The sequence below is a fragment of the Drosophila willistoni genome, chromosome 3R (genome assembly GCF_018902025.1).
Source record: "Drosophila willistoni isolate 14030-0811.24 chromosome 3R, UCI_dwil_1.1, whole genome shotgun sequence".
Classification (NCBI taxonomy): Eukaryota; Metazoa; Arthropoda; class Insecta; order Diptera; family Drosophilidae; genus Drosophila; species Drosophila willistoni.
In genome coordinates this window covers 29936985-29961849 of record NC_061086.1, presented here as the reverse complement: position 1 = coordinate 29961849, position 24865 = coordinate 29936985, and the positions used below count along the sequence as shown (strand labels likewise).

General features: G+C 41.5%; 6 protein-coding genes across 7 annotated transcripts; 3 read left to right on the top strand and 3 right to left on the bottom strand.

The window, feature by feature from the left end:
- Window positions 1-130: 130 nt before the first annotated feature.
- LOC6649815 lies at window positions 131-5047 on the top strand. Its single transcript, XM_002071991.4, has 5 exons — window positions 131-385; window positions 602-911; window positions 3725-4279; window positions 4345-4380; window positions 4439-5047. The coding sequence occupies exons 2-5, from the start codon at window positions 858-860 to the stop codon at window positions 4955-4957; spliced, it is 1164 nt and encodes a 387-aa protein (XP_002072027.2). The 5' UTR covers window positions 131-385; window positions 602-857; the 3' UTR covers window positions 4958-5047.
- LOC6649814 (THO complex subunit 1) lies at window positions 4968-7552 on the bottom strand. The gene is made up of 4 exons (XM_002071990.4): window positions 6644-7552; window positions 6303-6583; window positions 5935-6237; window positions 4968-5878 (listed from the first exon to the last, which is right to left on the bottom strand). Exons 1-4 carry the CDS (start codon window positions 7409-7411, stop codon window positions 5098-5100), a joined length of 2133 nt encoding a protein of 710 aa, XP_002072026.1. The 5' UTR covers window positions 7412-7552; the 3' UTR covers window positions 4968-5097.
- A 1000-nt stretch (window positions 7553-8552) lies between these two features.
- LOC6649812 (progestin and adipoQ receptor family member 4) lies at window positions 8553-22870 on the bottom strand. 2 transcript variants are annotated; one of them, XM_015177068.3, is made up of 8 exons: window positions 22514-22870; window positions 21355-22121; window positions 12871-13086; window positions 10433-10536; window positions 9642-9779; window positions 9534-9542; window positions 9204-9344; window positions 8553-9141 (listed from the first exon to the last, which is right to left on the bottom strand). In XM_015177068.3, exons 2-8 carry the CDS (start codon window positions 22064-22066, stop codon window positions 9046-9048), a joined length of 1416 nt encoding a protein of 471 aa, XP_015032554.2. In that variant the 5' UTR covers window positions 22067-22121; window positions 22514-22870; the 3' UTR covers window positions 8553-9045. The 2 variants fall into 2 exon arrangements, with proteins under 2 accessions (XP_015032554.2, XP_023035517.1); XM_023179749.2 differs by lacking the exon at window positions 9534-9542.
- Window positions 13299-15416, top strand: LOC6649811 (neprilysin-4). The gene has a single exon (XM_002071987.4). It carries the CDS (start codon window positions 13314-13316, stop codon window positions 15357-15359), a length of 2046 nt encoding a protein of 681 aa, XP_002072023.1. The 5' UTR covers window positions 13299-13313; the 3' UTR covers window positions 15360-15416.
- Window positions 15406-17816, bottom strand: LOC111519356 (neprilysin-4). The gene has a single exon (XM_023179748.2). The coding sequence runs from the start codon at window positions 17568-17570 to the stop codon at window positions 15561-15563; it is 2010 nt and encodes a 669-aa protein (XP_023035516.1). The 5' UTR covers window positions 17571-17816; the 3' UTR covers window positions 15406-15560.
- Window positions 18605-21295, top strand: LOC6649809 (neprilysin-1). Its single transcript, XM_002071985.4, has one exon. The coding sequence runs from the start codon at window positions 18629-18631 to the stop codon at window positions 20756-20758; it is 2130 nt and encodes a 709-aa protein (XP_002072021.4). The 5' UTR covers window positions 18605-18628; the 3' UTR covers window positions 20759-21295.
- Window positions 22871-24865: the final 1995 nt, after the last annotated feature.

Sequence of the window (24865 nt, the reverse complement as noted above, 5' to 3'; positions counted from 1 at the left end):
GTTTGGCGTAGAGTATTTCCTATTCGATTTGATAACAGAGTACTCTTAACTTTTTAGTTTTCTTGAATAATAATCATGACTCAAGTTGGCTCTGACTAGCAACCAGTTGACATTTTTCAAACACCTTTAAATTAAATATCGTTTCATAAATTTTAATAGGAAAAAGAAGTTCTACTTCATTTTTGCCTTCATATAATTTACCTACACAAAAAGTATTTAGAATCGACAGCTTGACAAGAAAGCATTTTTCGGGAAATATTAAAAAAATTAACTTTAATCGTTTAACTTTTTTTTTTTTTTGGTTTTGTATATGTGATTAAATTTGAAAAAAGTTTTGCATGCAATTGCGCTTAAATTCAGTTGCAAGTTTTATTCCAAGATTTGGGTAAGTGCAAATATAAGAATTGAATTTCAATTCGAAACTCGGCCCACGAGAGACGAAACCTTGTCTCGTCTGGCTGCTGGAACACCCACGCCACATTAACAAGTTCGAATTGTGTTCCGCTCCCTCTCTTGACGGCTCTTGGCGGTGACATTTACTACATATTGCCGATCATAATTTTTGCCAATGTTTCACCCAATGTTTCTTTTCTATTCACAGAGCAAATCTCGAAACACCAGCAGCAGCAGCAACGGCAATAGTTGGCGTTTCATGAGTCAGCAGCGTCAAGTCTAAGACGAGTCTACATATAGAGAGTGAGAGATTCATCGCGTCATCGCGTTGGCTGTGGCTTTCTGTTTTATTTGCCCACACTCATTCCTATATATACACACACGTTTACACGTCTAAATATATATAGAGATTGAGACTGAGGCTCACGAGAGCTGCTGGTACCTCTGACTGACTTTATTTGGAAATGGCGTCACAAGGTGACGGAGAGCCGCGCAGCTCAAGGCTGCAGCAAATGCAGGTAAGAGTCTGGCTACGTACAGGAAGCTTACCGTCTAATCTGGCCCAACTTCCTTATACAATTAGCTTAGCCATTTTGGCCATTATCTTCACATCAGCGAATGACTATAAGACAGACATCTATATTCACGTTTCCGTAACGATCCATAAATGGTTCGAGTTTCTATATGTATTCTTGGGTCTATTCCAAAGTTTCCCAGAGCAATAAGAACTAATTAATTTGTGACTCGGGTCCACATATTTGGCAACGGAAAGGGGGGGAAATGATCTTAGCGCCTACGCTCATCAATTCAAGATGCTGATTGTCACAAGTAACGAAAAGCGTAGGCAATAATTCCACAATTCAATTGTAGGATTGGTCTAATTGAATATGTGGAAACGTTTCGACTTTGACATACACAACCCAAATCTAAAAGTCACAGAATCAGTAGTTAATAGGCTATCAAGGATATAGAAATTTACGTATACGTAATATATATTGCTTTATATGGAGAGTTTTATTTAACCATTTTAAAACGGTTTATTTGACTTGACCATTGTAGAGTTTAGTTTCTTGTTACATTTTATTATGAAAGTTGGAAGCATAAATTTTAAAATATACTACATTAATATACATATATTAAGTTTTAAAACCTTTTCGTTGATTCTTTTTAAAGCTCTAGTTTCTTGTTCTGACTTCAGGCAGTAGTAAATTTAATATATAGTAGGCCAAAGTTTCTCTAGTTTCCTTTTCACGAATTACTTCTGTCGATATATGTAGATTAGTAATACATTACAGATCGAAACTATAGTCCTTAAACTATTCAAAAATAGCTAGATATATGTATGTTGTAAGTACCAGAAGAAATTTCAAAGACTCGGCATTTAGAGGCATTAAGGTGCAGGTGTCCACATTTGGTAGTATAAATTTTGCTTGTGCATTTCGGTAATACCACATCCCACTTAGCTGTAGTATATGTATTTGATAAGTAGTATGACCAATAATGACTTAAATTGCCTTACTATTTTAATACTAATTTTGCAAAAAGGAATATCGTTTCGTATTTTAGTTCAAAACTTTTAAAAAGTCTCATTGTATAATTTTCATCCGATATACTCTGATATACATTCAATTGTGCTTTTTATATTTTTACGTGATAATAAAAAAGTAGAATGAACTTGAATTATATAAACGAAAACTGCTTGGATAGGTTAACCAAAATTAAAAGGTGGCCAATTGTTTTATTGTTGGTTTTGACACTTCTTCTCTTAAAGTTATTTGGTCTTTATTCCTGATGAATTTGAAAAGTTTGAAATCATGTATATCGCTAAAGTTCAAGGTATTCTAGAAAATACTTTTAAAAATCATTTATTTTAAAACCATTTGCTTACTAAAAAACCTCAAATCTATAACGGCAAAAGAGTATAAACAAAACTTTGGTAGACACAACAGATTTGCTTTGCGATTCTATATCCTAGAACCTACTTTAATGTTTTTTTGCAAAACCATTAAGAAAAACGCAGACAATAGATCAAATTACATGTCGTGGGAAAAATTAGCCTGCTGCATGAGCGATTTTACCTTTGCCTTTTGATGGGTTGACATTAAAGCCATCAGTCAGCCGAAATGAAATCGCAGAGAAAGAGAAACCAATTCATCAATTAAACAATATGTGATGGTGAATTGTGGCGCGCGATTTTCAACGCTGATTGTGGTATTTTGAAGAGCTGATAGTCAAGGGGTGAATGGGGCAGGGTCGGGCGAGTCCTTCACAGGCAGCCCTTTTATGACAGAAAGGGAAAGGACAATGGGAGGTCTCGTGTCACCTGGGACGAACAAGGTGCTCCTGTCAGTGCATTCAACAAATGCCATGTTCATTCTCTTTCTCTCTCTGTCTTGCTTTCCGACTGCCACCACCCCTTTGTTGTTGTTGTTATGGTGGTGCTCCCGTGGCAACGTCTGAGTTGCAGTCATTGATTTTTGTTGTTGTTGCTTTTGTTGTTGTTATAGGTATGCAACAACAAAAACAGCATTTACGAGGCAAACAAAAGGGCAGCTAGGCTTTGCTTGAATTTACTCAAGTGTTCGACATACAAAAGATTTTCCACATTCTTTGATTTGCTTTGCTTTGCCCTTAGTTAGTATTAGCCTAGCCTTTTGGCCATGGCCAAAACGAAGGACACCAGCAGCAGCAGCAGTAGCAGGACACAAGAGACGAATACCAATAATATTATCCACATACAGGACAAACGACGAGTATGCCCTCCTCCCGCACCAATTACTTCTTAACGGACAAAGTTAGCTTTGCCCAGGCGGGTCGGGTTGCTCGTGGTTTTATGTACTGGCGGCACGTAAGTGGACACGGATTTGTGGGTTTACTATTCTCTATATAGAGAAGGTGAATTGACAGCTCATCGTTTGCTTTAGGAGGTGGGCGGGTCGGGTGGAGATATAGACACACACAACGACCCACACAGACACACACATGCATAGTTAATTACACCACTCGCGGGAAATGGGCATGCTAATGTCCAGTTTTGGTTTTAGTTGACACGCGCACATCCAACACGAATCATGTGGCAAGCGGATGAGAACGACGACAATGAGGCATTTCCTCCTCTGTATTTAAACAGCGAGACTGACTTTCTAAACGATGATCAAATATTACCATTGAAACTCAATGAATCCTGGGCAGCAAGAAGACTAATGGAAGCCCTAAGTCATCTGCCACCCAGCAATAGCAATAGCAATACCAGCCAATCGGCGCCAGTAAGGAACTGGCCTGCTCCCTAATGTCATTAACTAACTCCCTCCTCTCTCTTTGTTATTTATAGATGCGCTTCCAACAGAAAACTCACCAGGAGCAGGTGCAGCGTCGCTCTGAGTTAAGTACGGCCAAAAATAATGGTAATAGTGCCTTGACTTCCGCCACTCATCCGGGAAAAGTACGTCAAATGTTTGATGAACGTCGCCGTGGAGCGGGCATTGATCGTAGCAATCCCCTCAAGCCCATTGCATCTGTGGTCTCAACATCATCAATAACATCACCCAAAGCAAGGCCACAGGATGATCAACAGAAACTAGTAAAAGGCATTACGGCCATGAGTCTAAAGGAGAGTGCCACCTCGGTTACAGTCAAACGCCGACAGGCTAGTGATAATAATATTAACAACAACAAATACAATGCAGCTGGAACAACAAACCGACTGAAGCCTGTGATTACTCGAAAATCTCCACCCACTCAGGAGAAGGATAGCCAGAATCGTAATGTCTCTACGCCGCTGAGAAGTCCAAAGCCAATGCCAGCGGCAACAATAAAGGTAAAGCCCTCAGTAACTCGTCCGGCTGAACCAACTGTTCCACAAACAAGGAAGCCTCCAGCCCGGAAGGTGAGTGTAAACATCGAATCCTGAGATATAAATGTCATTTTCAAAATTTGATTCTCTCATTTTAGATCGAACCCAAATCTCCAGTGACCAAAAATAATATGGTAAGATCAAAAAATAGATAATTAAATGCAAATGGAAATAAGTCTCTCCTTCTTTTAGCAAAACCAACCAGCTCCCGAGGGCACTGAGACTTGTCGCTTTTGTGGTCGACACTTTTTATCTGAACGCTTGGACAAACATGAGGCCGTGTGCCAGCGTACAATGAGCACTAAACGCAAAATATTTGACGCATCCAAACAACGGAATTTGGGCACAGAGAACGAGAGATATGTGAAGAAAACAAAGACAGGAGGACGCACGACGCAGGCAAGCTACAGTAGTGCCGCCCAACAGCAGGGCCTCAGCACAGGCGTAAAGAAGAGCAACTGGCGCAAGAAACATGAAGAGTTTATCCAATCGATACGAGCGGCGAAGCAATTGAAGGCGCATTTGGCTCGCGGTGGCAAGCTGAGCGATTTGCCACCACCGCCGCCATCAGAGAATGCAGATTATATCAAATGCCCCCATTGCGGCAGACGTTTCAATCAGCAGGCTGCTGAACGTCATATTCCTCGATGTGCCACCATGGTCCACAACAAGCCACGTCGCGATGGTCCGCCACCGCTGAAGAAGCGCTGATCTGGTTTAATTTGGCTTTGACAATGAAAGAGGTCGAGTTGTTCCCTCTTTCTATTTTTTACTTGTGATAAAGGAATTTAATACATCTAATCGCTTAGCTTAATTGAACTTCGGGGGATGGGTGGGGAGCATCGGGATTTCTAGTCGGATAACACTTCCACATCATTCATAGCGGCAGCATCTGCAGCCTGTGCCGCTCTCTCGCGTTCATTGATTGCCTTGACAGCATCGGCAGCTGTGTTCATTTCCAGACCCTCCAACATATATGCCCAATTGTCCAGTGTGGCATCGTCGTCCTCCGAGATCCAATTGGTAAGCATCTGAATGCAGGATCCATCGGGTGAAGTGTACTCCATTTGAAAGTAAAGCAACTCGTCGTTGGTGAAGCCAATTTTCTTGCCCAGCTTCATCCAGAGTTCGCCAATCAGTGGCGTGATCTCATCAATGTGTGCTTTTGTCACCATTATCGGTTTTTCGTGCTTGGGTGCCTCTTCTGCTTCCTCAGGCACAGCAGGTTCGACCTCTTCCACCTCATCGAGATCTTGTTCTGGTTCCGGATCTTGCAAGGCGACAGTCTCTTGTTCAATCTCGGCTGGCGGTGTGGTGGCCACTACGGCAGTATTGCCGCCCAATGCATTAGTGGCCCCCGTCAGAGTTGGCTTTGGCTCCTTATCACGATTCAGACGCTTGCGCACCTGTTCCAAGTAATCCGAAATCTTGCTCGAAGGCTGTGAAACGGATGTAAAGAAGTGGGGTGTCTGACGAGCTAGCAAACGCAGGGCACGCCATTCGAATGGTGGGTCAACCTTGCCATGAGGCGTCTCCAAATAGGTCTCCAGTTGGGGCAAGAAATTACGCTGCTCGCTTTTACACGCTTGCAAATTGTCCGGCGAATAGTTCCACAACCGTGTAAGATTTTCACTACAATAGACGACATTTAGATAATGTTGAAAAGAAGTCCATGGTGGATTACTTACTTGCCCAAAAAGAATTTGCCATTCCGTGTGGCATCGCGTAGCGCATCCCCCAAAGCACGTTTTGGGCGCTTTGCCGGCGGTGGTTTTATATCCTCTTCGATGACCGGAGGGTTTTCTGGCTTTTTGAACTCCTTGCAGCCCTCGTTCTTCCAATTGTTCCACATCTCCTCGCGTACCAACATATGCTGCACTGTCCGTGCAAATCGACGACCATATGGCGGCGTCTCCTCTAGCAATTTGAATACACGTGGTTCGGTTTCCTTGATAAAATCCGCCTGGGCTGGGTTCAAAATATACGATTCCCTAAATAAATAGAACGTTTTCTGTTAGGGAGATGGCGAACTGTAATCCCATTCACTGCAACTTACATCTTGAACTTGACGCTTACTTGAAGATATTGAAAGAGTATCAGAAATTGAACTAGAACTGCACGTCGAAAATTTGAATCGGATAGCTGAAGAGCTAGCAATTTGGGATTGGTAAGGAATTTGGCAAAGAAATTATTTGCTCTATTGACAGTTGAGGCAGCAGCGGCATCCACAGCAGCTTCATCTACCTCCATGGGTTGAGGACCATCGCCGCTGTCGTTGCCTGGACGTATGTCCTCTAACTTAAAGCTGACAAAGGACTGTAAAATGGTCTCTGCATGCTGGAATAGCAAATGAGGTGATTAATAAACAACAATTAATTGAAACAAGCATAGACTTACCATCTGGAACATCTTCCACTGGGCTTTACTATAGCACTGATTCGGATTACGAAAGAAATCCTGCAGAGACCAAAACTTACAGTACAAATCATAGTCAATTTTCAAGGGAATATCCTCGGCAATGTCTTCCAACTCCTTGCTATCATCTTCGTTATCTTTGCCATCTAGGCCGTATTCGGTGAAGTTATCTAAATTGAACTCTGACACAATATTCAATCCCGATCTCTCCGAGAAGGGGAAAAATTTTGAGAGAAAGAGCAAAATGCGGCCACAGAAGACGGTGTTCTGGGTACGCGATAGACGACGCAGCAAATCGTTACACATGCGTAGGATGTTGTTCTTGCACGAGCCAAACAGTATATCCTCCTTCCACACCTCGACCATTTGTTCGACAAACTGAAAGAGTTCCTGGCATTTGTCCAAAGTGACCACATCAAAAGTGTCGCCCAATAGCACCACGGGAATAGTGCTGGACACAAGCTCGGCTCGTGTGGCATCCACTGAGAGTTTCACCAATGCCCCAATTTTCTCCACATCTTCATTGAGGTTTTTCATCAGCTGTTCCCTGAACGCCTGGTCCATGGGCGAGCGTTTGTCGTGCTCCGAGTTGCCATTGAAGTTGTTGTACGTCTCGACTAGGATCTTTACGTCGTTTTCCTTAATGGCCTGTTCTAAGGCCTTTTCGAAAGCCGTCTGCAAGGCAAAGAAATTCACTGCTGGCGTCACCGTCGCCGCCTTGTCAGCAATCTCCGTTATCGTCACACTCATTGTAAGTGCAATGTAGTCCTACTTGACGTCCAAGTACCCAATGCGATCACAAGGTGCTTTAGTCCTGTGCGGCTTAATTATAATTAAAATTATGTTTTTTTTTTGCGGCGGAATCGGCTAGAGTTGCCAGCAGTTTAAATCGACTGTAGTGTTGCCACCTCGTTTTGGAATAATTATCAGCAGGCACCGAGCAGTGTTGGATAATGTCATACGTTCGACTCATCGGCTCAAGTCGACGTTGGCACCGAATGTTTGACGGTGCAAATTTGGCGGCAAATTTAAAACTAATTTATTAAGAGTTTTAATTATTGAGTTTAGCTTCATATTTGTTACAGAAAACGGGATCAACATTTTCCGAACGATTTTCCTGATCATTCTCATCATGGAGTTATACAAAGACAACATGCTCACCTTTTATTCTGCCTATGATTTTAAAATTTTATATATTCATAGGATTTTCTTTTGGATTAGGGTTTATTAACTTTCTCAGAAAATCATTTATATATATAGTATGGTATAATTGTCACTTACAATTTAATTGCAACTTTTAAACATTACAAGCATATTCGTTTCCTATTATTGCTTATTTGCATATAATTTCTGTTAGCTTTAGTTTCCATTTTATAGGCTTGGGTGTAAATTATTGACACTACTTAGTGGATTAAAATACATTTTTCGTACATTATTTATATTTGCCCTAGTTAAACCTAAAGCAAATATACCTTTATGTATGTATGTATGTATGTATATACCTAAATTATGCAATTAAGTCGAATGCAATTGACACAAATCAGATGAACTCAATGTTTTTTTTTATATATAATAGATAATTTGGTGGCTAATTTAGAAGCACTTTTACTACTTAACTTCTTATAGACTTATATAATTCGTTGAAGAAGATGATTTTTCCTCGATTACTGTTGCTTTTTTTCACACTTGTCCAACTTGAATACACCTAACTACAGGGCACAACAGCTACAACGTCTTTGGGGTTTTTCGTTTTATTATTATTATTATACACTATGCTTGCAAAAAATCAACAAATTGCAAATTACCTACAGAACCAAAGAGTTCGACTAGGAAGAATTGTTACCTTTTAGAGAGTGTTGTTTTTTGTTTTGTTTCTATGTTTTTACTTATTGTTAAATTTTTCGACGAGGTACAAAGTTATACATATGTATTTATGCAATTATATAGATGAATATAAGTTTAATGAGGTACATGTGGATCCATCATCAATATCCGTTTTTCGATTCGTACGTTAAAATAGCATGGAATAATCCTGACTGAATTTTTGTTTTCATTGTTTTGATGTTCTGTTGTGTGTGTTGTATTTATACATATAACCTTAATGCTTAATACCACAGTCGAAGTACTCATACATAGATCAATGTATGTATGTATGTTTTGTATGTCCTAAGATCTATGTATATGCATGTATATATATATACTTATTACTGTTACAGCATGCTCTCTACTTGAATATACACGGTATAGAGTCAACGCAGGCGTCCGCCTTTTCACCCAAAGATTGGGGCACAGAGTCTTCTTCTTCTTCTTCCTCCCACAAGAATGGCTCCTTGTCGTCGGGCCAAAAGTATTAGCGGCAGCAATAATAGCAGCCAGTAAACGGGTCATAGTTCCACATGATCACCCAGTGTCTGCTCGGTGGCATTGCCAATTGCATTGCATGTCTGTGTGGACATCCACTCAAAGTCCTTAATGGTAGCCTATACGAAAAAAGATTATAAGATTAATCGTTTTAGCCGATCACAATCGCTTAGATACCCACCTTGTGCATTGAATAGACAGCCACTACGACCAGCACATGCATAATATTATGGGAATTGAGATAGAAATCCACTACGCCGGGAAACCACTTTTCTGGTATACGCATGGCTCCAATAGCACCGCCTAGAATGGAAACACCATCCTACAAAAACCAAAATGAAGAGACAAATAGAGGCAAATCAGTGAAAGTTATGGCTAACATTTCTGTGTGTAAGCCCTTCATTCGGCTTTGTCCATTATTTTGTTGAGTAGTTTTAGTAGTAGAGTAAAGTAGTAGGTAGGTAGGTAGGTAGGTAGGTAACGAAATATGTATGTATGAAATGCGACTTACAACTTCAACCTATGCACATAAGCACGGAGCACAGCACAATAATAGGCCAGCCAAAAACGTTTAGTAAAAATAGCAAGTTAGTCAATTGGAATGCCCGGACATACGCACCTGCAGATAAACATGGGAAAGGGCCATATGGCTTCCGCCGACCATTCCACGGATGCGCATAAAGGTCAAAATGGAGCGCATGCCAAACGGAAGAGCAAAGCACAGACGACGTTGCCAAGGCGAACTTGCGGTCAGAGCCTGTCAAAGGATCGTAGAAAATGGAGAAATTAATATGAAGATCGTTAAAGTAGACAATATTAATTTAAATGATCTTAAAAAAGTAAATAACTATTAAATTCAACAAGACCATTGATCACAAATATGCACATCATAAATTATTTTAAAACTGTATACAAAATTTATTAATTTCTCATGTTAATTTATTTATATTTTTTAATATTTTATGCTTTTACTATTTAATTGAACTTTGACTCTAAGTTTTAAGCCTCTGATATCTTAAATTCTCCAATGATATATTAAGGAGAATCGTGATCTGTCTATATATGTATATAGTCTATATAACCAAAGAATCTTGTTATGTTCCAAATACTAGAGGCGGCCCTGTCAGCTAAAAATGTTATTTGTTAACCTTCTTTTTAGTAATTATATAAATAATATGTCTATGGGAATCTATTTTGGTTTCCAAACCTTTAAAAGTTTATACTCTTAAAACTCAATATTAAATATTGATAAAATCACAATCAAATATTATGTAAAAAATGCTAATTCAAAAATATTAAGTGGTTTTAATTCCTGTCAAGTTTTCTAACAGATTGACTGAAATTTACATAGACTTAATTCATAATTGAAATTGAAACCCGTAAAGAGAAAAATGCTCACGGAATTCTTACCTTGTATAGACCCCAGAGTGAGAGCACGCAGTAGGAGATTATGATGAACCATTTGAGTATGGGAGTGAAGCAGAGCGTTGTGGCCGTCACCAAGGGCAAGGCACCTGGAAAGAGAGCGATAGAGAGAGGGAGAGCCAGAGCAGGATGGGAAACAGTGCGATGGAAGCGCTTCGATTAGCTAGTGATTAAAATTTAATCATAGTGTTTAGTTCGACAACGAAATTCGTGTGAGATGGTTGGCAAGCAAGAAGCATCTTGGGCCGGTCTTGGCTTTGCAATCACGTTGCTCTATTTGGTATCCACACCTGAGGGCATTGAAGGGGGATTATTTGATGAGTTTACCACACCGCTGGCCCATGACCTAATGCGACGAATGAAGTCTGCTGAGATGCACAGCTATATGGATAGTTCGGTGCAGCCGTGCGAGGATTTCTACCAGTATGCCTGCGGTAATTATGGATCAGTTACTCCAGCCACATCGGAGTCAGACCGAAATCTACATCAGTCTCTTTATGCTGGCTATTTGCGGCGTGTCAAACAATTGCTGGATGAGCCTAAACTGAGCACTGACAGACCCATGGAAACATGTATCAAGTATTTCCATGAATCGTGCCTTAACACAACTACTCGGCTGGACCAGAGGGCCCATCTGCTTAAGGTCCTAAAGGAATTCGGTGGAATGCCAGCTCTAGAGGGATCAAACTGGAGGGAAAGTGAATTCGATGCCATCTCCATGATGGGAAAACTATTGCGACATTATGGCAAGATAACCCTATTGGGTGTGGAGGTTGGACCCGATTTTCTCAACTCTCAGATTAATCGTTTGTATCTGGGGCAACGGAAAGACCTTATCAACATCAAAGATGAGTCCGCGTATCTAATTCGAGAAGTTTTATTAAGGCAGAGATTCTTGGACATTTTGGGTCTATCGCCGGAGCTTGCCGGTAAAACAGCACGCGAGATTATTGAGGTGGAAAAGGAATTGGCCAGGGGCATTCTCGATCAGCAGGTGGAACGAGACCCACGAGCCAGAAATCGCCTGGCGATGCTGGATGCCTTGACTGAAACTTATGGGTCATCTCTTAATTTGACTCAGTTCGCGAGAATCTGGTTGGGTTATGAGTACAAACTACCAGTCTATGAGCATGTGGCCAGTTATCTGTGGCAGTTGAAGAAAGTTCTATCCACGACTCCCAAACGAGTGTTGGCCAATTACATGCTGTCCAGTCTGCTAGAGGACTTTGAAGTGGGCAAGTCTCAGGATTTCTGTGCACGGCAAACTGCTCACCTTTTGCCGGATGTGGTGGATCGCTTGGTCTATCACCAGCTGGAGCAGCGAAATCCTCATATTCCCGGTAGCCTGAGAGCATTATGGAAAGAACTGAAATCTGCTTTTGAGGATATGCTGCGTCAACCTGCCATGGATTGGCTGGAAGAGGAAACACGCACCGGAATGCTGGATAAGCTCAAAGACATGAGTTTTCAAATTGCCGGGGCAGAACCTGTGGATTTCGATCAGCGCTATGGATCCCTGATCATCAGTTCGGCTGACTATTTTGGTAACATTCAACGCTTGCTGGCCTTGCGTGCACTTAATCTCCGAGAGAATCTGCAACGTCCCTGGAATCACAACTATTATGATTATCAAATCCGCTCGCCCATCTATATGACAGAGGTGAATCTGGTTATTCTTCCAGCTAGCTATTTGCAACGTTTCTATTTTTGGCACGAAGTCTATCCAACTGCCCTGAACTACGCTACGTGGGGCTTCAGTTTGGCCCACGAGATTGCCCACGGATTTGATGATCTCAATCGGATGTACGATGGCAAAGGCAACCTAAGAGATTGGTGGACAACTGCTGCCGTAAAGGAGTTCGATTCACGCAAGGAGTGCCTGAAGGAGAAGTATAGCGAGTTGCGCTACAATGGCGCAAAGCTACCCCGTTTGGAGACGCAGGCCGAGACTATAGCAGATAATGTGGGCTTTCGAATTGCCCATATGGCATATAGCAAGTGGCTGGAACAGGCCACATTGGCCAAGACAATGGATACAGAATCTTTGCCTGAATTGCTGCAGACGCCACAACAATTATTCTTCCTCGGTCTGGCCCAGACAATGTGCTCCGATATATTGACCGAGAGACGACAATCCCGGGTAATTTCCAATGTTCATCCACCGGAGGAACTGCGCGTCTTTACCATCATGGTCAACTCGGAGGAATTTAGTCAGGCTTTTGAGTGCAGCAGCGAAAGTAAAATGAATCCGCAACGTAAATGCTTAATCTACTGAAATTTTCTTGTTGTTTTTTTTTTGTTTTGTCTGAAGGTCGCTTCTATAGAGAGAATAAATAGTTTCCGCTTCCGAGTAATATTTGTGTGACATCTATGCACTCTCTGTTTCTCTGTATATAGCCTAGAGACGGCGTTATCAGACTTACCAAAGCTCTGGCTCACCCATATGCCGACCATGTCGAGCTTGAGCAGCGTATAGTAAACATTCTCGCCCTTCTCAATGTTCATGAACAGATGGTAGACGAAGCTGCCACACCAAGGAGCCACAGAGCCAAAGACATGGCAAAACGATAGAAACTTGTAACCGCTGTCCCAGGGCATCAGTCCAGGCACAATCGCCAGTATATAGAAGATGGGTATTGCTGGGGGGTAGAGGAGAAAGAGAATTAGAATTAAGAGTAATATTTAAAGTCTCAAGTCACTGACTAATGATGAGATAATGCAAGCTAGTCTAAGAGTGTTTTGCTCTTTCTATCGATGCGATAACAGAACCTACTCCACCAGCATTCGTAAGCTGATAAGCTTATGCCCTCCACACACACAAAACGAGAGTGTAGTTTTTTGTTGGCTCAGTTTACTTGAATGAGAGATGATGTTAAGACGCATTGAGCCTTGTCTGGTGTTGCTGTTGGCCGCATCCTTTGTCCAAAGCACACCAGTAAAAGATGACCTAAGCACGGAATTCGCAAAACAGATTATACGCCAGTCAAAGGTGGCCGATATTAAAGCGATGCTTAATACTAATATTAGACCATGTGATGATTTCTATAGCTATTCCTGTGGCAATTGGCATCGCCAGAATCCCGCCCAGCTGCTAAACAACATAATGACGGATACATTTCAGTTGATAGCAAAGGGTTTCGATCGGCGTCTAAAGAACCTTTTGGAGTCCACTGATGCCACGAAATCGGAGCTCGAGGGGAAACTGCAACGATTCTATCAATCCTGCAGAATGGTTCATCGCGACGATGTGCACTATAAGTTGGCGCTGGAGAATGTCTATCGTGAGTATGGAGAGTTGCCTGTTCTGGCCGGTGACCAATGGAATGAGACAGAGTTTGTCTGGTGGCGGACAGCAGGCAAAATCCAACACAAGTATGGCAAACAAATAATCCTGGCTGTGGATATTATGCGTGATATTAAAAACAACACGGAGAATAAGGTGTATGTGGGTCCGCCGGACTTTATGAGAATAAGCAATTCGGGCATCTTGAATGTGCTGGAGGAGGTGGGCACAACGAATGACATGAAGCAATATCTGGGTCTTACATCCAAACAGGCCAGAGAGACATCGAAGAAACATCGGAAACTGGAACACGATTTAATGGCCGGTAGTTCAGTGGTCGAAGGACGATCCCTGGAAGATGATTTAACCCTCTATTCCCTAATCGAATTGCAAGATAAATATGCACCACATATTAATTTCACCGAATTTTTTGGTTTAGTACTTGGACCGGAAAATGTGCCTCAAGTCGTTTACATATACAATGAGGAATATTTGGATCAGACCTTTGACACTCTGCAAGCCACACCCAAATCGACGCAGGCGAATTATGTGCTCTGGGAATTGCTTCAGGAGTACCTGCTGGATGCCGATGCTGCAGAATTGCCAAAATGGTGCATCGAAAAGACCAAAAAGTACTTCTCGAAGCTAGTCGATCAAGTGGTCTATGCCAGATATCGTAGTCCGGAAACTGAGGCGGAAGTATTCCGCGTCTGGGAGCAGATACAAGCTGTATTCCGTCAGCAGTTGGCTGGCGATAAACTGGATTGGATATCCAACTCCACGCGTCAGATGGCCATCGAGAAGCTGGATCACATGAAACTCTATATAAATAACTATGATGGTGAAAATTTTGAGTCATTTTACGAGGGCGTGAACATCGATCGGTTGAACTATGTGGCCAATGTGCAGCAGTTGCGGGCAGCTCAGGCTAATAAAACTTTTGTTAAACTTCATGGAGCACCAACCTCATTGGAGGCCAGCGAGATTCTAAGCTTTACGCCAGCCTACAATATATTGGAGAACAACATTAGCATTCCGGTGGCTTTGTTGCAACCGCGTTATTTCTGGAATGTGGAGTACCCGCAGGCATTTACCTATGCCACACTGGGATATCTTCTGGCCCATGAAATGACCCATGGTTTCGATGACGATGGACGAAACTACGATGCAAATGGCAATCTAGCCACCTGGTGGGACTACAAGTCTAGATACGAATTCGAAGAGAGACGTAAATGCTTTCAGGCTCAGTATCATGCTTATAAGTACGGTGGGACCAAATTGCCCGAAACTGTCCTCCAATCGGAGAACATTGCTGACAATGCGGGCGTCAAGTTAGCCTATGCGGCCTATCAACGCTGGTGGGAACAGCAAACGGAAGCTACACGTCAACAGGAGACTCTCTCCGGCTTAAATATGACGGGCAATCAATTATTCTTTGTAGCCTTTGCTCAACTCTGGTGTGAAGATGTCCAATCGCTGTTCAAATCCTCTGTCGCCTCTGGAGACAATCATGCTCCTGGCATGTATCGGGTGATTGGTTCGCTATCTAATTTCCAGGAATTCTCGTGGGTCTTCAATTGCTCACAGTCGGCGCCCATGGATCCAGAGTACAAGTGTGCCATCTACTAGGTAAACCAGCAATCATTAATTTCGCAAAAATCAATCATATTAAGTGTTAACTTCAAATGGGAATTTTTCCGTTTACCTTTTATTAAAGAAATGTAATAAAACTAGCATAGAAAAACATTAAAAATGTGTAAACACAGTTTCTCAATCGAATGAAAATTGATTTTGAATTTTAAATTATTCGCAATTTGCCTTTATCCATAACTAATACAGCTGACACTTTTGAGAGGGGTTCATACGAGTTTCCCTTGGGCATTTAAAATCATTTGCAAAGTCGGCAAAATTGGCAAGTGAGCCGAGTAACCTTAAGGGATTCGGAGTGCGTGTATTAAGAAGTGATTGCTTATCCCGGAACTGCTCATTCGCATCGCTGCACCAGAGCTGACCATAGCTAAAGAAGAAAAGCTGCTGAGGGGTACCATTCAAGGTGGGCAAGGACTCGGTGCCGATGGCCGATTTGGCCAATTGCTGCAGATAGGATTTGTAGGCTAGGTAAGCCACCTGAACGGCCACGTTGTCTGCCATATTTTGCGCTTGCATCTCGTTTTCGGCTAGATACTGACCATCAAGGCGTAAACGTCCATATTGATATTTGAAGCAATCTTTGCGCTTTTCATACTCCTCCTGAGAACTACTATCCCATCCCGAGTGGTCATTGAAACTGTGTGCCAGAGGTTGGGCCAGCAGAGTCCCAATACTGCCATAACGCAGAGCACGAGGGTAATAACGAGACCACAGAATGTTGGGCTGGATCAGGGCAACAGGCAAAAGAACAGCATTACTTTTAGCATCATAGGTTGGTGACGACAATTGGTTAGTCGGTTTGTTCTTAAATCTATCATGACTAAGAATTGAGCGTAAATTAAAGAGATAATCCTGATTTTTGAAATGCAATAACTGATACTTCTCACTGAAATTCACATTCGCATGACCATTTATAACCAGGCGAGTGGCATTGAGCTGCTCTAGCAATTGACGACGAGTCAATACAGCCAACCAATCAGAATTTTTAGATTCCAGCATTTCACTGAAACTTCCTTTGACTTGCTGCCAAACCGACTCAATGTCCTCCAGGGTGGCTGCGTCTCCATAGTGTTGATAGACCATATAATCGAGTAGCTCCGGAAAGTGCTCCCTGACACTGGCCAGACACTGCTTCACAGCGGATGAGGATTGCAAGTCATAGTTAAAGTGCATTACCAGCTGATGAAATATATAATTGGCCAAGACATTCGTTGGCGTCTCCGTCAATATGGGTAAAACGTGCGACAAATAACTGGGCACATGTTGGTAGAAAGTTTCATTTGAATCCACAGGCCGTTCCAAAACATTTTCCAAATAAGTGGTGAGGTTGACTTCATTAGAATAGGCGGCATCTAATTCATCGGCTGTACGTAATTGGGCCAACACCCCCACCGGTCGATCCACCATGGCCTTGACCAATTTCTCTTCCAATTCCGCAATTTCCATTGCCGTTTCTTTGGCCACATCTTCTGCCAGATTTAAATGCTGCTCTAGTTGTTTGGTAATTTGGTTCACCAGTTCTCTACCCTGTTGATTAGGTTGTGGCGAAAATCGATGAGGCTGGCCCACATAGATTTTATCGTCAATCATCTGTAGGAGCAGTATTATATTTAAGTCATATTTTCGTTTAATGAGGGCCACCGTCTCTAGCCAATCGAACTCATCTGCCGGCCATTCCTGTCCCGGCAGAGCTAGTGCGGGCATACGGCCGAATTCTCCGATTATTTCCGCCAATTGCTGGCGATAGAGAGCCGTTGGAGTCTGTCGGTAATGAAGGCAACTGGCATAGAACTGCTTTACCTTGAACACGCCAGAATCATCAATTTTCAGATTAGCCGGACGCTCCAGCAAACGTTGTTGTTTATGTCTATAAGCCTTGACCAGAAGCTGCTCGTAATTCGTCTCCCGGGGATGGGCATCATTGGCCGGATGTATTTTTGGCCAATTACCGCAACTTAGCTCATAGAAATTGTCACAGGCGTCTACTTTTTCGTCCATATAGTTGCGCATTTCCGACGCTTTGGCCAGCCGCATAACCCGCTGCACATACAAACTATCATTGTGGTTAGAGATAAGCTGTTCCTGGGCCTGAATGTGGTATAGCTCAAGATCGGGCTGAGAGAGCAAGTGACCCTGTATACAGAGACTGGCGTTCCACAGCAAAAACAATACGAATGCGATGTGTTTCATAGCAAACACTCAGCGGACAACTAAAAACTGTAAAGGCAACGCACTTCCGAGATCAGTGCCATAGCTTTTGTGCCTTATCACTTCCACTGGAGGCGGCAGTTGGCATGGAATGGGAGACTACGTTGAACCCCAAACTAGTGACGGTTGCGTGCTTGGATCTCATATCACGCTTCAGATTGGCAATTAATAGAAACATTTGCATACTTAATTTGTTTGCGGCTATGGAAATGACAATTGAATTTTAATTTAATGGAAAATGGATTTATGTGATATTTTTTATAACTTTTACAATTTCAGTATTGTAAACAATCAAAATATTGTATGGAAAAAATATCTCCCTCCCTTTCTTCCAATGGAGAAATACATAGCTTAGCTCACTGACAACTTTTTGAACATTCTTACCTATATAAAAATATATCCAAATTAAAAAGTTTTTAAACGCGCCTATTTATTTTTGCAAAACTTTTTTTGCCAATCCTAAAACAGTGTGTACATAACTTTGTTTAAAAATACTTCAAAAAGTGTGCTAATCAGTGTGTACCTACTTATTCTTGCATAACTTCTTTGCCAATCCTGAAACAGTGTGTACATAACTGTGTTTAAAAATAGTTCAAAAAGTGTGTGCATAATTGGATAAAAAGCACGTGGATCCAATTTGTATTTAGATTTTAAGTTTAAAGTTTTGTTAAAATGTTGCATTTATTTAATAATCTGTGCCAGACCGTTTTGGGCATTTTGGTAAGTGAAAATAGTTATGTATGTTTTATTTTAAAAACACTTGATAGTCTTTAATTCTTTAATGCACGCCGGCATCTCTATTACTTAGAAATACATACACACATACATACATACAATTATTGCATACTTGTTATATGAATGTACATACAGTGGCTCATAGTTTATTTATGTATGTAATATGTGGGAGATAACCCCGAGGGCAGAGCTTTTTTTCCTCAAGTACGAACAAACGATGGAGCTCATAGCTGGACTAAGTTAGGCTTGAATATCAGTCGTTTGAGAGTATAGAATTGTGAAGGCAAGAAATTACAAGCGAGAAGATGCAAGCGCATCAATTTAATTTTTTTGCCAACATATTGTGCATATTGATCCTGGCCCCGTATGTCATGATGGCTGCCTTGGATTCGGATGCAAACTCTGATTTCACTCTGAATCCAACAATTCCTCTTCACAGAGTTATAATGGAACGTGCCAAAGCGGCGGAGATAAAGAGCTACATGAACGAGTCAGCCGATCCGTGCTCCGATTTCTATCAATTTGCATGTGGTAATTATGCACGGATTAATTCAGCGGACGCACAGGAAGTAGCCAGTACAGGACTTTTCGAGCAACTAACGAAGGCGCTTAATCATAAACTAATGTATATGTTAAATAACAAAGAAGAGGATCGCCACGATACACCAGAGGATAAGCAAGTGAAAATATTTTATGAGTCATGCAAACGACTTGAACTTGGACCCAATTACGAGGCAAAGCTTAGAGAGTTGATATCAGAGTTTGGTGCGATGCCCGTGCTGGAGGGTGATGCATGGCAAGAGTCACATTTTAATTGGTTGGAAACGAGCGCCCGTGTATATTATCGCTACGGTGTGACCGCGATCCTAGCAATAGAAATAACAAAGGATATTGCAGAAAATCAAATAAATAGAGCATACATAGGACAACAGGATTTCTTATTGGAATCGCGAAGCATGTACCTGGACGAACAGAATGAGGTTTATCGCAAAATCTATCGAAATAAGATTCAAAATAATTTAGAAAAATTTCTTAGTGTCAAGTCGTCGTTGGCCAAGAAAACAGCTCAAGAAATTATGGATTTTGAAGTGGAATTGGCACAGGGACTCATGGACGAGAAAGAAGGTCTAGACATAACCCAAACGACCGAGTTATTAACGGTTCCCGAGATACATAAACGCTATGCTCCAGTCATTGATGTAGAGCGCTTCTTTTACATAAGTTTGGGTGAGAATGTAACGGATCCTGTCTACGAATTCAACAGACGGTATCAGGAAAATCTTCTTAAGGTTATACCACGTACAAATGCTAGTACATTGGCCAATTATATATTCTATCGACTGGTCAGTGATTTTGCCGAAGTTCCACCGGAATCAGAGAAAAAGAGACGGGAGTCCTGCATCGATCTAACCAAGAAGACTTTCGCCAAAAATTTAGATAACATGGTATATCGTCGTTATGTTAACACAAATGAAACATCTAACGAAATCGAACTGCTTTGGCATCAACTAAAGGCCACTTTTAATCGTACTTTAAGTTTCAGCCCATTGCTTAACTGGATAAAGCCGGAAACCCGCCAACTGGCCATTCAGAAACTGGCAGCCTTGACACTTGAGATTAACTCCTATACCGAGACTGATTTCGCTGCAGAGCTGGACAATCTGCAGCTGACCGTGGATGACTATGTTGAGAATATGCGACAGACTCGTCTCTTGTCGATGCGACAAGTGCGAGAAGAGATGCATCAGCCTGCCAAGCCTATAGAGGATGGCCAATTATTAAGCTACACTCCAGCCAATATACTCGTAGAGAACATCATCAAGGTGCCAGTTGCCATACTGCAACCCTATCAACTATGGAGCGAAGTGTATCCCAATGCCATCCTATATGGAACCTTGGCCTCGCTTATTGCCCATGAAATTATGCATACCTTCGACGATATGGGACGCAAGTTTGATCTCCATGGCAACGCACATGATTGGTGGGACGAAAAGTCAAGTGAGAATTTCCTGGAACGCCAAAAGTGCTTCACCGCCCAATATGCCAGATATGTGTACAACAACATTCGCCTGAAGGAATCTACATCCCAGTCGGAGAACATTGCAGACAACGGAGGTGTCCGTCTGGCCTATGCTGCCTATCGCAATTGGTACAATGCCGCACTTGCGAATCCTCAAACTCTAAAGCAGTTGGCCAAGGAGAAGCTACCAGGTCTAAACTACACTGGCAATCAATTGTTCTTTATTAGCTATGCTCAAATCTGGTGCAGCGATACACATTCTCGTCTCCGGCAAATACAATTGGCCACAGATGATCATGTGCCAGGCAAGTTTCGAGTAATTGGTCCACTTTCCAATTTCGAAGAATTCGCCAAAGAGTTCCAATGTCCATCTGGCTCACGCATGAATCCGAGTAAGAAATGTAAAATTTATTAACTTTTTGATCATTTGGATCAAATAAAAGTTTAAAGAGTTTGGTCTATGGATAGATCATCCTTCACTACAGTTTATTCAGTTCGAACTTCGAACAATTTTTTAAATATATTTTTAGCAGAATGAATTTTTTAATGAAGTCAACCACATACATGTTAGGACATTAGTTTAATTATTTCCTCATAAATGCAGATTCATATTTATCAACTATTTGTAGAATAATCTTTAATGTATTGCGAAAGAACTTCATGTTTCATCATTGATTTATTAGAATTTCCCACAAAATTTTTACGTTTTCAAACAAATAAATTAATTTTATCATCATATATTAGATTGAGATTAACTAAAAATCCATTTAAAAATGTTCAGTGTATTTAGAACAACCCACCCAACTAACCATAACCATAAACTCAAGCGAGACAGGTGCATTAGAAATAAAACGCCGACCTAATCTATTTATGTCGCCTGCACTTGGCTTTGACCGTGATTGTTACGACTCAACGGCCTATTCGATCGATAAATGAGCAACTAAGAATGGAAGGTTTTTTCTTTTTTTGTTTATGAAGGTGTGATGGGTGGTAATAGTACTTAGCACTTACCATGTGTGAGGATGTTGATGGTCTCGTTGTGCCAATAAAAGAGACTGAGCAAGCAGCCTTTGAAGGTTTGCAACGGACGGTAGCCATTGAGCACATAGGGATTGAATTGCAGATACTTGGGCATATCCTGCCAGTGCAACAGCTGGCCCATGCTGGATGTTGGGCTGGAGGCATTGCTTAGGGGGGTCGTACCGATGGTCGATGTCCCAGTTCCAGTCTCTGTTGTTGTTGTTGTTGTTGTTGCGGTTGAAGTTGCACCTACAACTGCCACTGCTACGGCTGTAGACGCTGCAGTCGTTGTGGTGGTAGATGTCAGCAAGGCAGGCGTTGGAAGCGTTGTGGAAGTGCTTGTGTTTATGGAAGACGTTGATGTTGCCAACTCCGTTTGACTATGCTCCATGCTCGCCGCGTCCTTGCAGTTAAGGCTGTGTTGTGCATCACCATTGGCGGCAGGATCTGGATCCATCTCATTGCTTGTACAGTGTACCCGTGCCATGGCCGGCGTTGGAGGCGGTGTAGCCGACATGGACTCTACGTGATCGTGATCAGTCAAGACAGTTGTGAAAATTGGTTGCTTTGCTGCGGCCGGTTTAAATGTCCGTTGGGGGCTGGGATTGCTATTAAGATTGTTGACGAGCTTAGATTTCCCGGTGCTGCTCTCTGAGCTCAGGTCAACGACAACGGCAGCAGCGGCGGCGGCAGCGGTGTCCATGCCTTCCCGTTAATTTGCGGATATGGTTTGATCTCTAAAATGGCGGCAACTACAGCTGAAAGCGAAAGTCCATCGTCATCAAATGTGTAGCAAAGGCGCGCAGAGGACAATAAGAAATACACATCTACATAATCACACACACATACACTCAAGCACAAGCAAAGAACCATTATTCGTTACGTATACGTACAAAGCACGTGCTAACGGACGAAAAATTGAGACCAGGACAATGTCAACATACACAGCCGCAGCTGCCTCGTGACCCAAAAAAGGCTCTCTCTCTTTCTGTGTTTGTGTGTGTGTGTATGTATGCATGTGTTTGAGTGCGGACCAAAATTGAATATTTCATGTGAATCACGCGACTTTTGGATTAGCACCCGAACCCCAGATGAGGTCCCAAGACCAGGCAGAAGCTCAATAAAAAAAAAATCGATAAACTATACTCACTTTTGCCATGGAATGCGCCTGAATGTATGCAAAATGTCTTCCCACCAAAATATTAAAAACTTAAAAAACTGTTTTACGGAAGGTTAACGGATTTCTATGCGAAATTGGGCGGGGTAAATGATATTTGGATAACTGCTATGAGCTTCTGTTTCCCTGACTAAAATTACGGTCTCTGTTGCAACTATGACGTAGGCGAGGCATGCCGTGCTGAAGCACGCAATCAATTATTCAGTTATTCAACCATTTGACGTACGACAGATGTCGATTTAATTTTGAATAATTCAATTTCTTTTGCTATCCGACGAAAAACGAAACAGCCAAAGGCCAGGATAGTAAGTCCGCGCGCGAACACGACGGTTACGGCAAGCACGTCAATATTTGACTGAGCGTGGGCACGATAACGATACCGTTATTCAGCTTAATGTTATGCAATTGAATGGCCAGTATTAAAGCATTGGGCGCCAAAGCAAAAATCAGCGCAAGCGCTTTAAGCCCCCACTCAGCTGTTTGGTCGTAGTTATCGAAATAATTTTCTAGATTCATTATGAATTAAATCTTTTTTATATTTATACATTTGTTAAAAGTTAAATCAACAACATTTTAAATTAACGGTTTTAAATTTGAATTTTAACAAACAGTTTCAACACTGAATCTATTAACCAACACTGTGAGATTCAATCCAAGTTGGCAGCTCAACTAACATCAGTTGGCAGCGTTAAGGCTAATCAGCTGCCGACGCGCTTGGCTTCGCTGTAATTGAATTCTTCTTTTTTTCTTTATTGTTGACGCAAAACAAAACGTTTTTAATTACATCAGCTGTATTCAAAAGGAAAAAAAGAACTTATAATGGCAGTGCTACCCAACAGATTGTGTTTTAACAACTACAAGAGTTAACCCTCCATTAAGAAGGGCATGGAAATCGCGCCAAAAGGAAAAATATTTAAACTGAAACTAAATATAATCAACCATAGAAAATTATCACAAATTGACAAAACTAATGTTCTCAACCATAACCCAACCTAATCTTACTTGGCAAACAATCGTCCAACTAGTTGGCGGTATTTGGAAACGTTTTTCTATCCCTCGACCGCCGCCATTGCTAGCTCTTCCCGCGCCACCCATTAAACCAACAACAGCACCTGAGGGTAAAACAACGCAAAAAGACGAGGTAAGATAGCAAGAGCCATCAATTTTCATTCATCATAGACCAAAAATTTTACCGACTACCTGTGTACACGATAAATTGATATCCAAGAGACACACAAGTACAAATACCATCAAACATGAGCATGTGAGCCGTTTAATCTTCGCGGCGTTGCCAGCTCATTGAAAAAACTAAGTAAAATGAAAACACAAAATATTTTCATTACCATTAACCAACATAAATAACCAATATCAATGTTTTGTAAATTTGCGCGCAATTTGCAATGTTTTATAAATATATATGTACATATATATTATCTCAATTCCCTTATCATTTTCACGCAAGTTGGCAGCTACTCGAAATATGCGCCAAGATGGCAGTTCTTCGCCACAGACGTGGTGAGTTTACCAAGCCAAGTGACGTGAATTAATGGAAATAACAAAAAAAAACCTAGTTTTCCGCAAAATATTTAAATATTTTATCAACAAAGTGCTCTAGTCAGCTTGGGATTGTTTGTTATTCCAACTAAAGTGTTTCATTGCAGTCAAAACAAGCCAAGGAGCAGCCAGTTGAGCATATTTTTAATAGCGACGCGAGAGACGCGATTTCAAAGCAAAGCAAATCCAAGCAAACCAGCAGCAGCAACAACAACAAACACAAATACAAAAAAAATCAATTTTCACGCTGCCGTTTGAGAAACAAATTCACTGAAAAGCGTTAATTATAAAGGTAGCTTCCTAATTTGGTTCAAATAATGAATTTTTCCTTAAATATAATTTCTTATTCTCATTTGCCAATTTTTTTCACCCATAAGCATTGCAATTTGAAATATTTTTATATATGTATGTACACACATGCACACCTATGCATGCGTCCACATATAGGTATGCATGTATGTGTGTGTGTACGGACTCACATGCACGCTATACAACGAAAATTTTACCCAGCTGCTGCTCACCTTTGCTCAGTTGTTTGGGTGAGAGGGGGGGATTAAAACACAAAATTTCTTTGCTGCTTTTATGACGTAGAATCTGGCAATAAATATATAGTACATATTAATGCATATATACATATTTAATATACAGTATTAAAATATGCCTACATACATTTATACATATATGTATATTTTTCCTCACAGATGCCACGAACACGGAGACGCCATAATTCTAGGGATCGCTCCTCGGCGGGCACACGAGACAAACGTAGAC

Excerpts from the sequence above, each read along its gene's own strand:
- LOC6649815 (XM_002071991.4), top strand. The coding sequence starts at position 858 with ATGGCGTCACAAGGTGACGGAGAGCCGCGCAGCTCAAGGCTGCAGCAA. Across the intron at positions 4,280-4,344 it reads GGAAGCCTCCAGCCCGGAAG|ATCGAACCCAAATCTCCAGT; the intron begins GTGAGTGTAAAC and ends CTCTCATTTTAG. Across the intron at positions 4,381-4,438 it reads CAGTGACCAAAAATAATATG|CAAAACCAACCAGCTCCCGA; the intron begins GTAAGATCAAAA and ends TCCTTCTTTTAG.
- LOC6649814 (XM_002071990.4), bottom strand. The coding sequence starts at position 7,411 with ATGAGTGTGACGATAACGGAGATTGCTGACAAGGCGGCGACGGTGACG. Across the intron at positions 6,584-6,643 it reads AGTGGAAGATGTTCCAGATG|CATGCAGAGACCATTTTACA; the intron begins GTAAGTCTATGC and ends TTGCTATTCCAG. Across the intron at positions 6,238-6,302 it reads GTAAGCGTCAAGTTCAAGAT|GGAATCGTATATTTTGAACC; the intron begins GTAAGTTGCAGT and ends CTATTTATTTAG.
- LOC6649811 (XM_002071987.4), top strand. The coding sequence starts at position 13,314 with ATGATGTTAAGACGCATTGAGCCTTGTCTGGTGTTGCTGTTGGCCGCA.
- LOC111519356 (XM_023179748.2), bottom strand. The coding sequence starts at position 17,570 with ATGAAACACATCGCATTCGTATTGTTTTTGCTGTGGAACGCCAGTCTC.
- LOC6649809 (XM_002071985.4), top strand. The coding sequence starts at position 18,629 with ATGCAAGCGCATCAATTTAATTTTTTTGCCAACATATTGTGCATATTG.
- LOC6649812 (XM_015177068.3), bottom strand. The coding sequence starts at position 22,066 with ATGGACACCGCTGCCGCCGCCGCTGCTGCCGTTGTCGTTGACCTGAGC. Across the intron at positions 13,087-21,354 it reads CATCAACATCCTCACACATG|CAATACCCATCTTCTATATA; the intron begins GTAAGTGCTAAG and ends TCTACCCCCCAG. Across the intron at positions 9,780-10,432 it reads CACTCTGGGGTCTATACAAG|GCTCTGACCGCAAGTTCGCC; the intron begins GTAAGAATTCCG and ends ATCCTTTGACAG.